The 18,719-nt window shown below is 34.7% G+C and overlaps 1 protein-coding gene across 1 annotated transcript in view; it reads right to left on the minus strand.

Annotated features, from left to right (window-relative positions):
* Nucleotides 1-6,817: 6,817 nt before the first annotated feature.
* The window catches only part of LOC145692669 (uncharacterized), a gene marked incomplete in the record, with an annotated part of 211,323 nt that continues 199,421 nt past the window's right edge, over nt 6,818-18,719 (minus strand). Inside the window, 2 exon segments of the mRNA XM_081768044.1 lie at nt 6,818-7,409; nt 10,339-10,623. Coding sequence (XP_081624170.1) covers nt 7,390-7,409; nt 10,339-10,623 — 305 coding nt within the window.

Below are 18,719 nucleotides of genomic sequence, written 5' to 3' on the forward strand. Positions count from 1 at the left end.
TATATAAGCTATTTCCTTTTTTTCAAACAACCACTATCAATGTACGTTTATACACTATTTATATACAAAACCTCTACACTCATGTTATTGGACACGAGATAAATCGAATATATAGTATGTGCTGTAAGCCATGAATGATGGCGTTAATCTGAAAAGAAGAAAAAAAGCAAGAAAATTGCATGCACGCAGTTAAACAAAATTATTTAATTATATAAACTATGCATTATTTTAGAATGGAAGGTCTTTCTTCGATCTTTCGGGCTTCAAATTTTTCTATGACTTTATTGAAATCTGAAATGCTGCTCGCCAAGTTTCTCTGAATAGAAAGCATCGCTACCGCAAATATTTTCCGCTTTATTTTCTTTGGGGTCCAGAAACATCTCTCTCCTCCGACAATACGCATTTTGTTAGCATTTCTTTGTGTAAATATACGGAACAAAAAGTCCATTTTCAGGAACCTATTTTTTTTGTCTGTAAAGAAGCATGAAATCTAAGATGTTTTCCTTTGAAACTTAAAAAAAAAAAAAAAAGTTTAACATTCCAGCAAATTAGGCTAAAGAAGACAGATGAGTATTGGAAGTGAATGATTTTATATTAATTTATGCTCTCCGCCGGAAATCGAACACGGAATCATGTGCACGAAGGACACAGAGCTAGGAATTAGACCCGTAGTAAGACATTTTCTTCTTGGAGACTCGATTGACCCCCTTCCCCCCCAGAATAGGATTTTTTAAAAAAATAAATCTTATCCCAAGAATTTTCACCTTTGTATTATAAATGTTAAATAAAATCTATTGACTTCGAACGACCGCCCCCCAAACTTTCAGCCTGGATCCGTCCCTGCTACCACCAGACATATTTGTTCTTTGCGAGTTTATGTTTTGTGAATAACTTCTTTCTTCCACGCGTCTGTATCTTCCTCACCCTATCAACTGAGTCAAGCGCTGCTAAGCGGAGGAATTCGTAACTATTACAGAAGCTGACCAGTTGCGGAAAAAATGCAACCGTAAGGGACCAATACGGGAAGATAGGAGCGTTGCAAGAATAAATCCACTTCCCCATGTTAAGAGATAGGAGCTCGCTGCCATATGCTCAATGTTACTGCTTCCAGTGGCAACGTTCGCTGCCACTGGAAAGGTAAATCTCTCTCTTTCTTTTCGTTTTTTAATTGACTTTTTTCAGAAATGCATCAATACTGTTTTGCGCTCAAGAGCAAAGATTTATTTTTTACTGATACACTACTTTAACACTTAAAAATATTTTTAGTATTTAAAAAAATATCCGGTTGCACAACCATGCAACATATAGTACCAGCCGCCACTGCAATACGAAACGTTTCGTAAAACGTCTTGTCTCGTGTCTCGAAAAATACAAACACAGTTTCTGAATTTGCTTAAAAATTTATTAACTCGGAATAAATTATTTGCCTTCGAAATGTATACCATCTTTTATTATTTCAAATGATCCAAATGATTCAACGTTTCAAACCCTACAAAGAACAGGGAATACCTAAATCACTTTTTAAAAATGATTCTTACAAACAGCTTTCACTTCCATTTTTCAATCGATTCAAGTTTAATTATTTTGTGATAGTGCTCCAGATTCAAATACAATGTAAAGCGTTCATTGAGATCAGTGTTTCAGAAGATTTTATTCCGGGGGCTGGTGGAGATATCTACGTATAAAAATCCTTTAATAGAAGTACAAGTATGCGTAGAAGTGGCAATTTTATCAGTAACTAACTATTGTTTCATGGTCTTTCTCGTTCCGAACCAAGACAGAAACGTGTCAGCCTTTCTCGACACTGAGTTTCGAAAAAGATTCTGATTTGACAATAAAATTTATCTTTTTTATCCTTTTATGCTGTTATTCGAAGATAAACCATTTTTTAAATGGGAAAGTTACATAGGCCTCCTTATTTGTTGAAGTGGCGCCAGGGGTTCTGAAAAAAGGATATCAGAATAAATCCTTTCCGGTCCGAATAGAATAAATCCTGACGGTATTGACAAATGTTCCTATCGAAGTAATTACGGGTTCAGTCGAAACTAAGCAGTCGTTGCTGGAGGATTGCAGTCGTGTTTTGTGTTGTGCTCTGTTAACCAAACTAGGTTAAAAGTTATAATTTTAACCACTTGGTTTAACAGCTCTGCCTCAGCCTTTCTGGTGTTGCCACGAGACGAGACAGAACCATTCGATACGAGACGAGACGGACACATCTTTTCTAGACGAGACGACACAGCCAGAAGTCTCGTCTTGTCTCGTTTCGTCTCGTGGCAACACTAGACTCTCTAGATATATCAGTGCAAGGTATGACAACGTTCCTCACGGAGCACATGTTAGCTCTCAGCCTCTTTCTTTCACTGATGTTTGTTTACGTAGTAGATGAATATATAGAGAGTAACAAAAGGATGAGATATGCAGATTCTCCTGAAACCACATTAAAATTGTAGCAGCATTTGGAGCTTGTTATAAATGGATTTACCGGGGAACTAAAATAATTCTGGGAACTGATCATACAGTATTGATATAAATAAACATGGAAACAAGTAAATACAAAGAACTGAAATCGTGAATTGTTTTCAAAATACAGAAATCTCGAAGGAATATCTGTTTAGGCGGCTTTAATTGTAAAGGAATTTTGAATAAATTTGCATCCCCTGAATTCTTATACATAAAAAAATAGAAATCTTTCTTTTAGCGTACGAATGAGATGCTTTAGGAAATTAGGTTAAGATAATTAAAATGATAGTGTCCTTTGCAAAATTTAAAAGGAATACCATGATCGAGAAAGCATGAGTCAAACTATAAAGGTCAGTGGTATCTTTTGCCATTTCTTACGACCACTATACGCACCTTCTGCGAAAAATTTATTCGTATTATAAAACCGATATCATTCAATAAATGTCAAATTTAACAGATCTTGAGAGATGAAATGACAAAAATTGTCATTACCTCTGTCGCATAAGATATTCTAGCTTTGTGACCCATGTTATTATATGACTTTCACGATAAGTGACAAGGAGAATATAAATCCCAAGTTCAAAACGTAAGGAAAGAAACCGGCTGTTCGCGCTTCAAATTATGAAAAATGTACCAAAATGGTTGAAATTATGATTTTGTATTTCTTTACGAGAAAGAAGAATAAAAATAAAAATTGGAGCAATTCTAATCATGTATGTATAAGTCCACTATCTTCTTCAAGTTACTAAACTAACTTCAAGTGTTTCAACCATTTTTGACACATAACTCGAAAACTTTTAGAGATATTAGAGGCAAGAATGCGTGGTTGATAATGAGCTTTTTAATTATGTCACAATACTTTTGAACTTTACCTTATGAGAAATGGCATATTCCAAAATTAATTCAGTACCACCCTAACCTGAATTTTACCAAATGATTAGCGAAAGTGTGATACGGTGTACATCGTCCAGGGATTAATTCCCGGTGTGGCACTCAAACATTTCTGTGTTGACCAAATATCGAGAGAAAAGTTGGGAAACTAAAAGATAGCGGACTTCAATCTAGACAGCCGGCGACGTTGGGTGTGGTTGTGCTTACTACTAACATAAGCCCGCTGCAGGCTCAGATCACAAGGGACTGTTGCGCCAGGATTATCTATCTATCTATCTATATATATATATATATATTGGTGTTATTATTTTACCTTACATTCTCTCAGTAGCGTAAGTAAGGACGAATGGGCCTGCCCGCAAAAATGTTAAACGGACCCCCTCTTTCCACATTCATGAGTCACGTAAAATTTACAGAGAACAGTTTTGACTTTCTATGTTCTATCTAGTGAGTCACAACTTGCTCATATGCAAAAAAAATGCACATTATCATTATTATTATTATTATTATTATTATTATTATTATTATTATTATTATTATTATTATTATTATTATATTATTATTATTATTATTATTATTATTATTATTATATTGTGCTATAGTTTTCGTCTATTCTGCTATACCAAATTCGAGAGTCTACGACATCCGACATTTTTAATGAGGTGTGGTCGTCCCACTTTTTGTTGTTTGGTTCGATGCTGGTTTCACTGTTCTTTTCCCATCTTTGAAATACATAAGCACGGCAGATCGCGAAAACTCGACAAGTCGCGTTGATTCCGAAATGAAGCTCCCAGCCACTTAGTCACCCTGATATATCGTCGTCCTTCCCCATTCAAGGCACAAGCATCACACTGACTAATCGAGTGAGATTCTTGTCGTGTTTGGCGCGCGGTTGTGTTATGCCTTGTAGCTCTTATCTCAGCCCGATGATTTCGTTCAAAAAGTAGTGGTCATAATGTTTTCGCTGGTCAGTAAAAGTTTTGTTGGCATTTAATTTACTAAATAATCGCTCAGGTGTTACCGTCTTCATAGGTAAAAATGAGATATAGTTGGAACATCACATAATTTTTAACATCTTAACATTATAAAGTTTAACTTCGAAACTGAAATGGGCCTCTTTCTGTTCTGGGCCTCTCAATGTTGCGGGCCCTGCAGGCCCTTTAGTTGCGCCACATCATTCTCTCTACTCAGAAGGATAGGGACAAATAGAAAAGTCAAAATTCATGTTGTCCATTTTTCATGCATCATACACTTCAGAAAAAAAAAATCATATAATACTGATATCTAAGAAAATATTAGTATTGTTTGTCTGTTTTCTGTATACAAAGAACCATTTAGGTTCTTTTTATCTCATATTCTGGTAATAATCAAAAAAAGAAAAGAGTTTCATGTGATAAACGTACGAAAGATAATTTGTCAACGCGATGTGAATGACGTTCTCTGCAACCCAATTTCCGTTTTTCGTACAAAACTCTATTCCTACCTGCAAAAAGAAAAGATTTATGTTACTCATCAATGGTTGAGGTTTTGCCCTGCGGCTGAACAACACGGCTTGTATAAATAGACTCTGACTGACTGCAGGTGCACGAAAAAAAAAAACTGTTGGATTCCTCTCCCCGCCCACTTCAAGTGTGGATATCCTGGACACATTCAAACTGAGCGGTACGATCTTTCAGTTCTTCCCAGTAGAGGTACCAGCAGTGATTGCTAAATGAAAAAGTGAGCATCTGGTGGCGAAAAGGCGAAGTGCTCGGACAAGGGTAGTTCACAGGAACCTTAAGAAAGCACAAAAAATCTATATGAAAAAAAATAAAGGAAAGAGTGGGGGGTATGAAAAGATTTTTTTTTTTTAATCTCCAATCACTGTAAGGATGTTACAACTGATGAATAATCAAGCAAAAGAAAAATGGTAAATTTCGTATTATTTTTAGTAAGGCAGGCTCCTAACTTTTGTGTGCTGTTTTGTTTATGTAATGTAATGAACCTTTTTTTAAAATGCTTCATTTATAATTTCATGTTCCTATCGTATATGGAGTAAGAACATTTTGTCTTAAAATGCCCCCCTTCAAATGGCGGGGAGTTTCCCTGAGGAGCAGTTGCTTCCCTGCCCCCCACAAGTTACGGCCCTGGCTTGAAATGAAATTTTTTAGTTTAACATCTCACGATTATCTCCTTTAGATTAAGGCAGATCGATGATTAAGGCAAGTGAATAATAATGGAATAATTGGTAGAATGGGAATGTAGAAGGAAACAGGAGTACCACGAGAAAACGATGTTGTCCACTACAAGCTTACTTAGCCGGAGATCGAACCAGGGATGACATACACAAGAGGTAAACGCTGAGCCACTGACACCATTTCTCCCTTCAACAGCTTGAAGATAAATATCCTATGAATGAAACTTTATTTGTTATGCTTATCTAATACAATATATCTAGTATTATGCTGGAAGTATTTGAGGACAAAATCCTGAGACGAATATTCGGACCCAAAAGAAACGGGAATGCGGAATGGCGGAAACTTCATAACGAGGAACTACTTAATTTATACGGTTTACCAAACATCGTTAGGGTCATCAAATCTAGGAGTCTAGGAGGCTTAGGTGGGCAGGGCATGTAGCTAGGATGGAAGAAAGTAGAAACGCTTTCAAAGTCTTAACTCGAAGACCAATCGGAAAACGACCATTTGGAAGATCTAGGCGCAGATGGGACGACAATAATAAGATGGATCTCTCAGAGATAGGAAAACGAAATAAAAACTGGATCCAGTTGGCTAAGGATAGAAGTCAAAGGACAGCTTTTGTGAACGTGGCATTGAACCTCCGGGTTCCATTCAGGGTGTCTATCGGTCACGAAAATCATGAAAATGTCACGAAATCAGATAACAGTTATGAAAGTCAAGAAAAAGTCACGAAATTTAGCATTTGGGTCACGATTTTCTTTTATCTGTACAAATATAAGTAGCTATAGACTGGAAAAATTTGTTCTATAAAACGTCAAAATTCACCACCAAAAAATGTCTGTAGTTGGCTTTAGATGCTACCAAATCGCAAGCAAAGCACGCTTCTATCGCATGCATGAAAATTCGGCCCAATTCGCACCCAAATTTGCTCTTGTGAATGTTACTAAATTTTATGGTTTGGGAAAGAATAGGTCAGAAAAAAGTCATGAAATTTCATTTTGGAATTTTAGTAGACACTGTGAATAGTTATCTAATACAACCTCTTAAAATTGATGCTTAAAAACACGTTTTCCTTTATTAGTTCAACAATTCTCCCCTCCTCCTCTACCCCCTTTGTATGCTACGTTGTAGAAAATACCTTGGTACCATGAGAATCAAGATAAGTTATTGTACGTATGTCTCGTATATCACGATGGTCTATATGCCTGAATAGGAAATGGAGTTATTCAACAGATTTTACTGTGTCAGTTTGGGTGATCAAATAACAAGCAACTCACAAGTTATATTTAAAATTTTTATTATCAAATCAACGACAATATTACAAAAATGTAGACATTCTGTACAAATCATGTTAACAATAACGTTATCAACACACACAATATATAGTAAAAAATAACCTTTTTTCGTCAGAGATACTAATTGACTCCAAAACCAATCACCTGAGAAGTATATTACGGAGTGTCCTGCACTATAATAACAGATTCTAATAGGAATGAGAATTACATAGTATTTTCGTTTTTACATATTTTTATCTTTTAAAATTATTTTAAAAAATGTTTTTTGTACAGAAATCATAATAATCCTATTCTTTAAAAATATCTTACACATATATTAACATTATAATAAGACACAACGAGTATTGAATGTATAATACGCATATTTACATAACATTGCACAACCGTTATTTCTTTGTAACTGTTAAGCTCCCAGCTTTTCTTTTCTGATATTGATTTTTTTAAATACTGATTTTAATAGTTTTAGTTCTTTGTATAAATATCTAATGGCACTATGATTCTAAAGAAAATCCTTGTATTTGCTAAATTATATATTCTGTTGAATGTTTTATGCACTTCTTCCTTCAGATATAAGACACACTTTCTGTAAAGAGAAAAAGGGAAAAATAGGCATTAGCAGTGGCGTATTTAGGGGGGTGGCTTCCGGGCTTAAGCCCCCCCCGAAATCTTACTTAGTATAGTAAAGTAAATGAAATATCTTACATAATTTTCACATTTCCAGGCAAAGCCCCCCCCCCCGAAAGTTAGCAAAGCCCCTCCCGAAACAAAATCGTAAATACGCCACTGGGCATTAGTAAGAATGTTATTCAAGATTTTCATATATAATGCTCCCAAAATTGATATCGTATATTTAGAAGTGTTACAGATGGGTAGGCTATTGAAAACTTCTATACAATATACGAGGATCATTCAATAAGTAAAGAGACAAAGTCTATATTTTTAACACTAATTTTTTTTTTCAAGGGTGTTAGCTGGCAACCTTGGGATATGCTCTGATCTGCTGTTTCGTAATTTTATGTCAACATAACTTCAAAAATATCAATTCATCATGGCAAGTCCTCTAGAAGATTGCACCTTAGAAGAACAGCGCTCAATCATTAGGTTTTTAGTCGCAGAAGGTGTAAAACCAAGTGAATTTTTTTTCTCGAATGTTGAGACAGTACGGTGACAGTTGTATGAACCGTGCGAATGTGTACAAGTGGGTTGATCGGTTTAAAAGTGGTCGAACAAGTGTAGGTGATGAACCCCGATGTGGACGTCCAGTGGAAGTTTCTGGTTCTTCGTTGGAATCGATGATTGACGAACTTATTCGTGATAACAGAAGAATTACTGTTGAAATGATAGCTGAGGAAGTTCAAGTAAGTGTTGGAACTGTTCACAATGTCATTAGGAACATTTTAAAGTACAGAAAAACGTGTGCCAGATGGGTTCCCAGACAATGAGGAAGTTAAGGCAGCGGTGCAAAGGTGGCTTCGGGGTAAATCGAAAGATTTCTTCGCCAAGGGAATTAGGAAGCTGCAAGAAAGATGGGACAAATGCATAACTGTAAAGGGTGATTCTGATTATATTGAAAAATAGCCTTAGTTTTGAAAGATTCAAATAAATCTTTATTGAGCTATAGCAATTTGTCTCTTTACTTATTGAATGTCCCTCGTACATCAGTTGAGTGTGGCGGCCAGAACACAAATCCTTATAATGCAACCAAACAAGTGGTAGGAACAAAATGGTTTTACGAGGAATTCATTCATGCCTTATTGTAGGATGTCGTTTCTTAGGACAAACGATGAGACCAGGTGGTAGATCGTCAATGTGCCACGAAAAGGGCCGTATGAAATGTGTCTCTTGATGGACATGTTTGGACTTTGTATTCAAATCAAGAGCTGAGGACACAAAGTACATGCATGGTTTAATGTATTCAAATCAAGAGCTGACGGACATAAAGTACATGCATGGTTTAACGAATAAGGATGTTACAAAGGCTCGCTGTTGTATCAGGCAAAATTCCTGAATGACAAGGTTCAAACACATAGCTTCCCTGGTGCTTCAATTGCTAGTTAAGATCTCTTTCCCTTATTAATGGGTTGTGATTAGGTAAGGAACAAATAAATCCTTCGTTGGCAGTATCTTACATATAAAGTTAGACATTACTTTGTGAAGGAACATCTTGCCGGAGGAGAAAATCGTCCCAGTGTCGAACGGACAGATTGAACGAATCATTGGTAACGGTAGTGCACGGGATATCTCAGTCGTAATCTCAGGTAGACAGGGCTGAAATTAGATTGTAGCTCCTCCCGATTTCCAAGGGTTTCCCAGATTATGATTTTGAATTTGCCGAGTTGTGGGGTCATACAATGGGATTCTTGTATTTCAACAAATCACCTTCACTGGAGCAATTAGGACAGTAAGTTTGTGTTTTAGTTAACAAAAACTAAAATTGAACAAGGAAATATCCTCTGTTTTCGTTAGAGAGAAGAATTGAGCTCTTCAAGTATGTATTTCCAAAATACAGTGTTCGTTAAACGTTATTCTATGGTGTGCGACATTTCTTCTGTTGACTTACAAGCATTATAGTGAAAGAAAGACTTAAATTTTGTGTATATTGTATTGAACTATGAAAAAAAAAATATATTATGTGATTCATATGTAATATGTAATGTTATCCATTGTGTTGAAAAGTTTTTTTTTTTTTTTTTTTTGTCTTGTTGAAATGTAAGCATTTAAATGAAGACGAAAATACTCGAATTCAGGTAAGTGTTGAAGTCAGCCCCAAAAGTATTGAAGTCAGCGACAAAAGTGTTGAAGTCAGCGACAGAAGTATTGAAGTCAGCGACAAAAGTATTAAAGTCAGCGACAAAAGTATTGAAGTCAGCGACAAAAATATTAAAGTCAGCGACAAAAGTATTGAAGTCAGTGACAAAAGTGTTCAGGTCAGCGACAAAAGTACAAAACTATTGAAGTCAGCGACAAAAGTGTTGAAGTCAGCGACAAAAGTGTTGAAATCCGTGACAAAAGTGTTCAAGTCAGCGGCAAAACTATTGAAGTCAGCGACAAAAGTGTTGAAGTCCGTGACAAAACTATTGAAGTCAGCGACAAAAGTATTGAAGTCAGCGACAAGAGTATTGAAGTCCGTGACAAAAGTGTTGAAGTCAGCGACAAAAGTGTTGAAGTCAGCGACAAAAGTATTGAAATCAGCGACAAAAGTATTGAAGTCAGCGACAAAACTATTGAAGTTAGCGACAAAAATGTTGAAGTCAGCGACAAAAGTTTTTTCGGTTTGGTAAAATTTAATTTGGGAATAAAGGTGGTATGACTGAAATGTACAGAAAATTACATTCTTTATAGTTTACTGACTCAAATTGTCCTTCCATTCTGAAGTTATTTACGAAACTAATTTCATCATACGTAATTTTGTCGCTGACTGTACATACTCAAACCAAGTATTCTGCGATTGCTTCAACAAGTTATACAGAAGCAAAAACATTGTTTCACACAAATGGTCAGCAGCTACTTACCATGCATGGAAAAATCGTCTCCATCCAGCACCAACATTTGCCGGTGGCCAACCTGTCGAAGAACAGGAGCTGTAAATTCATTGGTCCCTGGTTCACAATGATCGACCACTGCGATGCTCGGAACTGCATCTGATTCTACTCCTTCATCTTCATTGTCGTCTTCACTTTCATCCGACTGATTGAACATCTCCAATGGGTACAGAGTGCTTGGAATCACCTGGGTGGGGTCATCCTCCAGTCTTACCCCAATATCTGGACCAACTGGCACTATGTCACTGCCGAAACCTTTAAAATATTATGTTCATTATGATTTATGTTAGTATAAACTTTATAGCATTGTTATATCTATTTAATTCACATTCCTTGTGTTAAAACATGCATAATCACTCTCTACTAGCTCTCCCCACTGCTCTACTGCAGGGTTTCTCAACCTGAGGGGTCGCAAAGATAAGCGAAGAGATAAATATAATTAGAATCTAATATCTAAATATATTTTTAAATATTATTTTGAATTTTGATCTGATAGGCATATTCTTATTTTTATACATCCTGTTAAGAACAACAAATAGAGCAACAACAGGATCTGGAGCTCCTCCGTGACTAAGTGGTTAGCGTACGCACCTTTGGCGTGGGAGACCGGGGTTCGATTCCCGGAGGGAGCTCATGTGGTTCGGATTCCACATTAATCAGTAGTATAAGGGGGTTGCTGGTAAAATAATATTATAAAATGGGGGGTCGTGATAGGAATTAGTGGTTAATGTATGTGTCTTTTATCAAAAGTAAGCCCGCGAAAAATAATATCCCCAAATACCCCAGATTCCCGTATAAAACAGAATCTCAAGTAACAGTTTCCTGAGACATCCCTATTTATCCTAAGATCATGGTTCGTCATTTATTTATTTATTTATTTATTTTATTTTTTTATTTTATTTTTTTTTTTTTTTACATTTTGCCTTTCTGGATCCCCCTGTTTTCACGCAGAGATCTGAAATCATCTGAAAAATACTAAGTGTGCAGAATTTCAGTCTTTTGAATGCAAAATGTAGTGTCGCCAAAAAATAATAGGCCTAAAAATAGGCACAACAAATAATATCTTTTTTAAATTTATGACGTCATCACATCCTATGTCTCGACGCAGAGAGGCGTGAACGCATATGTAACGTGCTCTACAATGCCTTCAGTCCTGAAAAAACGAAGTAAAAAGCTTTATTGGTACTTTTTTAATCGAATAATGAAGATTTTATCCTATCACCTAAAAAGGTTAAGCGTTAAGGAAAAAGTACAGCAACGCTTATTAAAGCAGGCGGGTAGCCAGCCCAAAAATGTAGAAATTAGGGGGGCGATCCAACCATAGTATAGTTCATCACCATATTATAGTTCATTTGCAAGCCTACCGTGAAAATTTTAGGGGGGGCAAGCAAAAATTTAGGGGGGCGGCCCACCCTAGTCCCCCCGTGGATACGGGCCTGTATCAAAGTGACACTTTTTTCAACAAAAGTTACTGATATTTGGCAGGGGCATATTTTTAAGGAAATTGTAACTAGCTTGGGGAACCAATTACATAAATTTTGCCAAAAGTTACAAAATCTAAAAAATTTCGGAGAGGGGATAGGACACTTCTAAATACGCCCTTTTATCTGGGAACAAATATATAGACGCGTACACAAAAGAATCTTCATCTTAAATGTCGATGGTGATTTCCCCGTTGGAATAGTTAACGATTTACGATATTAACCCTATGTTACGAAGAGAAGAAAACAGGATTGCCCTGTTACCCGTACAAAACGGGATTTCCCCTAATCATTCTCTGCATGACACTTGTTTTCATACTATGCTGTACATACTGTACATTTGAGTCTCATTGTATTATGATTATCATCTTCCATAATCAAAATGACAGAACAGAAACGGGACTTTACTAATTTTCACTTTAAATTATTTCGGAATTTGATTTAAATCAACGATTTTTATTTTAAAAAATCAAGAGATTTAAATCGTGATTTAAATCAGACTGATTTAAATCAATCCACCCTGGACATAATAAATAAAAATCTTTATGTATTTTGTAATTCGACAGTGTAGTGAATAACTTAAAATTACATGAATAGAATTAATTTCAATTTGTAGAAACAAAACAAAATGAAATGAAATCTTTGAGTTTTACGTCTCATGGTTATGCCGGCTAGGATAAAGGAGACGGTGATTATGAAAATGAATGAAATGGTAGAATGAAGAAAGTGGGAGGGAACGGAAGAACCCCGAGGAAACCCACGCCACACAGTGTTTGTCCACCACAAAGTTCACCTGAGATCAAACTCGGGACCCCAAGCACCAGACGTGAACGCTCTACCACTGAGACACCGCTGCCCCGAGAAACAAAATGTGTTCTTAAACAGAATCAATAATGGGATACAGACAAAAGAAAATGGATACAATAATATATATATATATATATATATATATATATATATATATGGACGGACTCAGGGTAAAAGATAACAAGTAACTTTTTTACAATTTTCGGTTTTTAACACAGAGTTGTAGTATTTTAAATGGCGCTTTTTTGTATGAAAAGCCCTATGAAAAAAACGTGACCAAAAACAAATACAAGGGACATGCAAAAGGGAATAATTAAGCTACAATGGAATCCACACTTGGTAAAAGGGAATAAGATGACTCTCCTGAAAAATGAATAAAAATGACTTGTTACCTTTTACCCTGAGTCCGTCCATATATATATATATATATATACCAACTAAAATGAAGGTTTAAGTGCTTCATAAGGTTGAAGATTCCTATAAACATAAGAACAGTGATGAAGAAAGATACAAATGAAGAAAACATACTTTACCTTCTACGAGTAAGAAGAAACTAAAGAAACAGACGAATGCAAGAGTAGTAAGTTAAAACACGTTGAAGTATGAGTTCTACTCAACATTCTAGAACACTGGTTCCCAACCTTGTTTTCCTGGTGACCCCTTGTGAATCCTGAATACTTAACACTCTCTTTCTTTCTGCTCGTTAGTCTGACCTTTTTGTGATTTAGATGAAATATTAAATTCTGAAATCTTCAACAATAATAATTCTCACGCACTTACATTTTATCAAAACTTAAGCATACGACTGTAGTGCATTATTATTATTATTATTATTATTATTATTATTATTATTATTATTATTATTATTATTATTATTATTATTATTATTATTATTATTATTTATTTATTTATTTATTTATTTATTTATTTATTTATTTATTTATTTATTTATTTATTTGAATTGCTCTCTCTCTCTCTCTGAGAAACCTGACAGGCAAAGGGTACGATATCAGGACTCGAGTTACCCAATAAGTGTTATATATTCTTAAAGAGATCAAATAGGTCGTTAATTGCCAAGTTATTAGTTGCAGTCCGCTAATAGAGAAAAAGTGATGGGACTTCAGAGGTAACATTGGAGTCTATGGCAAACACAAGAAAGGTACACGCAGATCTAGGTGAGATAGCGATTTCTACTCAACATTCTAGAACACAAGAACACCTAGGTACAAGCGATTCTCTCGTATTTTTTATGCATTCAATATTTGAGAAGGTGAGATAGCGATTCAAATGACATGTTCAAACCATAGAGTACTGTTGATGTGGAGAATAGAAAAGGATCGAATGATACAAACAAAAGTAGTTTGTACCTAGGTACAAGGTGTTTATCTTACAATGGCCATTAACTGGCAGTGATAACACAATTCACTGGTAAGGGAGTCGAAGCAGTACTGAATGGTAGTCTGGAATGCTTCCTTTTCGACATCCAGGTATCCTGCTTGGTAGAGAGCAAATCGGACCATGTTGCGGAACAGGGGGGCACAGAACTGATACAGCGTAAAGGATTGGAGATTCAAGAACTTGTCACGGTGCCAGATGTTCGTGTCCTGGAATTGTGTCAGTGACGAATTTCACAAATTTCTTGGAAGAACGGAAAAAGCACACATCCAGGAAACTGCACCCAGCCGCGATCAATTTCTTCGTGAATGTGGCATTCGTACGAACAAATTTGTCGGAAAGCTCATTATCTTTGTTAATTGTTGTTAGATGTGCACGTTATACAAACTCCTTTTGTTTGGATCATTTGATCTTTTCTACTTTCCACATCAACTGTGTGGCTTGAACATATCATTGGAATCGCTATTTCACTTTCCCAAATATTGAATACATAGGAAAGACGGGACAAACGCTATTTTTCTTACGTTTGCCATAGACCCCTATGTTACCTTTGAAGTCCCATCACTTTTTTCCCTATTGGCGGAATGCAGCTAGTAACTTGGTAGTTAACTAACTAGCTACTTGATGCTCTTTAAGGATACACAGTATAACTCTTATTGCGCAACTCGAGTCATGATATCGTACCCTTTGCTTGTGAGGCAAATCATGCTTACTCAAGATGTAATACATACTAGGATGAACCTAATTGATCATCTATATATCAGAGTTCCTTCGCATAACCCCAGGGACTATCGATCTATTTTATGTAATAACAAATTAATTGGTACTCCACTATTTATTAGTGTAGAGAATATAAACAAGAAATCTCGAAGAATCGATCTTTTTAATGTAAATTTTGCTTTACGTAAGAAAACAATATAGTAAATATATAAATTCGCCGTTGTTCTGTCTGGTATATTCTCTATGAAATTGAAATGAAATGAACACTTTCGAGTTTTACGTCCCATGGTTATTGCGGTTAGGCTAAAGGAGACGGTGATAATGAGAAATGAATGAAATGGTGGAATGAAGAAAGTGGGAGGAAACGGGAGAACCCCGAAGAAACCTACCCACACGGTTTTGTCCACTACAAAGTTCACTTGGCGCGAGCAGAGATCGAACCTCAGGGACCCCAAGCATCAGAGCTTTACCAGAGCTGGCGCTTTACCACTGAGCCACCGCGGCCCCTGTCTATGAAATCCCAATTGTCTTTCGTCTGATGTACGTTTATTTTTATCTAATCATGTCCTTTGTTATATATATTCTTATGAAATGTTCTTTAATTTTATTAGTGTTCATTTTAGTTCACTTTCTTATACATTATATCACAGTTTTCAATTTAATATATATGTGAATGAAGGTAATGGTGAAATTTTACTTTGTAATCAAAGGTTTCATTAACTTCATGTATAACACATAAATTTGTATTTGGCTGAAACATTTTGATGTATTATTTCTTTTTAATTTGTTTATTTTGTTTTATTTTGTATTTACTATGATACAATCCTCCATTGTATCTTATTCGTATATTTATGACCAATTATGGCTTAGGCTGTGGTCACTCCAATGAATAAATTCAAATTCTATTATTATTATTATTATTATTATTATTATTATTATTATTATTATTATTATTATTATTATTATTATTTTATTATTATTATTATTATTATTATTATTATTATTATTAATTATATACCAAATCGATTGCCCAGGATCACATACCAAATTGTGTAATCAAAGCATGTGTCAACAATACTGCACTAGCCCTAGCAGATATATATAATACTTCTTGCGAACAGGAGTTTTTCCGGGATACTGGAAAAAATCTATTATAATACCAATGTTCAAAGGAGGAGACAAAATAACTCGTAGTAATTATAGGCCAATTACTATTCTAAATTCCTTCGAAAAGATATTCGAAACGTTAATTTATGAATATTTGTCATTTCCATTCAAATCACTTGTAGTTGAACAACAACATGGGTTTGTTTAAAACAAGTCGATAACAAGAAAATTATTAGAAATTACAGATTATAGATACGAAGCATCAGCGGCAATAAACAAGCTGATGTCATATATATTGACCTGTAAAAAGTATTTGATATAGTACTGCATTCTTTGTTATTACAAAAGTTGGCTCTTTTAGGTTTATCACGTGGTTCAAAAGCTAATAACGTTTTATCAAAAGAAGAGAATGTTTTAAAGGGTATTCCTCAAAGTTCAGTCTTAGAACCATTATTATTTACAGTTTTCATTAATAATATAGCTCACACCCTCGAAAATGAAAATGTTTTATTATATGCTGACGATATAAAACTTTTTTAGAATAGTGACTATTATAAATGACATAACATGTATTCAGAATTCATTAGATGGTATCTATAAGGGGACTTGTGATAACGCCATGAGTATAAATAGTAGTAAATGCAAACATGTAACATACTCAGATCTCATCAAATAGTGATTAAATATAGCATAAATAGTAAATCCATAGATAAGCTAGAATCCGTCAAGGATCTTGGTGTAACATTTGACTCAGTGTTCATGTGAATGCAAACATAGTAATTGGCAATTTACTTAGAAATCAATCTAGCTTCAGAAACTATGAACATATGTAAAGCTGTACAAAACTCTTGTCAGATCTAAACTTGAGTTTGCAACTACGATTCGGATAAGGATTAATAGAATAATGTGTACAGAAAAAAAATTAAAAGTGCATATTTTCACTAACATTTATATCAATACTACTGTGACTATGAGCGATTACTAGATGTCTTTAGTTTATATGTTTTACCACGAAGAAGAGAACAGCAAACATTGACATTTGTAGTCTCAATATTAGAAAACAAATTATACAGTCAGTACATAGTTAATAACATTTCTCAGAGCACCAACTTACGGTATAACAAAAACAAACTTGTTGTGTACAAATAGTGCAAAGCATTCATTTTATGTAATTTAATTAGTATTTTTAATAACAGACAAACAGAATCCGAGATAAAATAAAAAAAAAATAGAAGCGTATATGATGAATTTTTATTACTATGTATTATGTGTTAACATCTTAAACAAATAGTTCATACACGCTTCTATTTTCTACGCAATTTAGTCGCATATTTTAGCGTAAAACAAATCTAATCCTGATGATTAAAGCTATTTTAGTTCTTTTATTATATTTTATTTTACTATATATGACTGTTTTTATGTATACCACGATGATACTTATGTATGGTATTCAACACCAAGTTTTGTACTTCATACCAATGTTGGACACAAATGTATTTGTTTACTATATGTAATTACCACAGCAGGCACGTAGCCAGGATTTCGTGAAGGAGGGAGGGTCCGTGACATGAAATACGTTGGTCATCACACGAGGGTCTTGATCATTCTAAACTATTTTACTGGAACCTATATTGGTTCGTTTAACCAGGATTTCGTAACGGCGGGGGGGGGGGGGACGTGACATGAAATACTGAAGGCCCAGGAGCTCGATCAATCTAAACTACTTTACTATCAACATATATTGGTTTGTTAGGACAATAAAATGAGGATATGTCGGTAAGTATTTTAATAACGAACTACGAAGAAATCTCGAGTAAAATAAAAAAAAAAAACGTATTAAAAAAGATTAAATGATATTTACGTCCTTCGTCTGTTTGTTCAAATATAACAATTTTTCTTTCATTATGACCAACTCTTATAAAAAGTACATACTCAATAATGTCTTGTAAAATATTTTACAATATCTGAGTTTCTTTCTCTGTTGAATCAAATGTTAACAGAACTTTCTTTCCATATAAATTTTTGTTTTTATTATTCCGTCAACTACTGTCTGTTTCAAATGACAGGTTAAAGGAGCAGTAGAAAATTGTATTTGAAATAACATGTTTGATACTGCAAGGATGCGATGACGAAAAATTATGATAAAAAAAATGTTCACGCTGTTACACAACGGCACTATGCTTTCGGAAGCTTGAAATCTCCCTGACTAGTAGCAGAAATTCTGAGAATTCTGTAACTTTTCTAGAAATTTCAAATTCCCTGACTCTTCCAGGATATCTCGCTCACTTCGCTACCATGTATTGCAAGTAATACAAATCTCTTCATAAGAATGAATAACCAAAAGCTCTATATTTTTTCTTATTTTTAATGCTGATCCTTCCTTTTCTCATTTCATTTTGTTTCATCCTTCCTTAGTTTTTCATTTCTGGTCTCGAAGGGGGGGGGGGAGGTCCGGACCCCCGAACCCCCTTTGACTACGTGCGTGACCACAGTATAGTGCTATATCTGGCTAACGTTGTTCTTAGCACTTTAAATATGTAACTCATTACATTAAATTAAATTAAATTAAATTAAATTATTATTATTATTATTATTATTATTATTATTATTATTATTATTATTATTATTATTATTATTATTATTATTATTATTATTATTATTATTATTATTATTATTTACCAGCTTTGTTCTTAATCAAATCCCAATTCTTATTCGATAATTATTTTATGTTGGTACGGTATTTCATTTACCACGTGTTTATTAAAACATTTTTAATATTGTTGTAATTATGAATGTAGCTTGCACCCCCTTACCAAATACTATTAGGATTATCAAGTCTAG

The sequence above is a fragment of the Thermobia domestica genome, chromosome 8, assembly GCF_964235325.1.
Source record: "Thermobia domestica chromosome 8, izTheDome1.hap1.1, whole genome shotgun sequence".
Classification (NCBI taxonomy): domain Eukaryota; kingdom Metazoa; phylum Arthropoda; class Insecta; order Zygentoma; family Lepismatidae; genus Thermobia; species Thermobia domestica.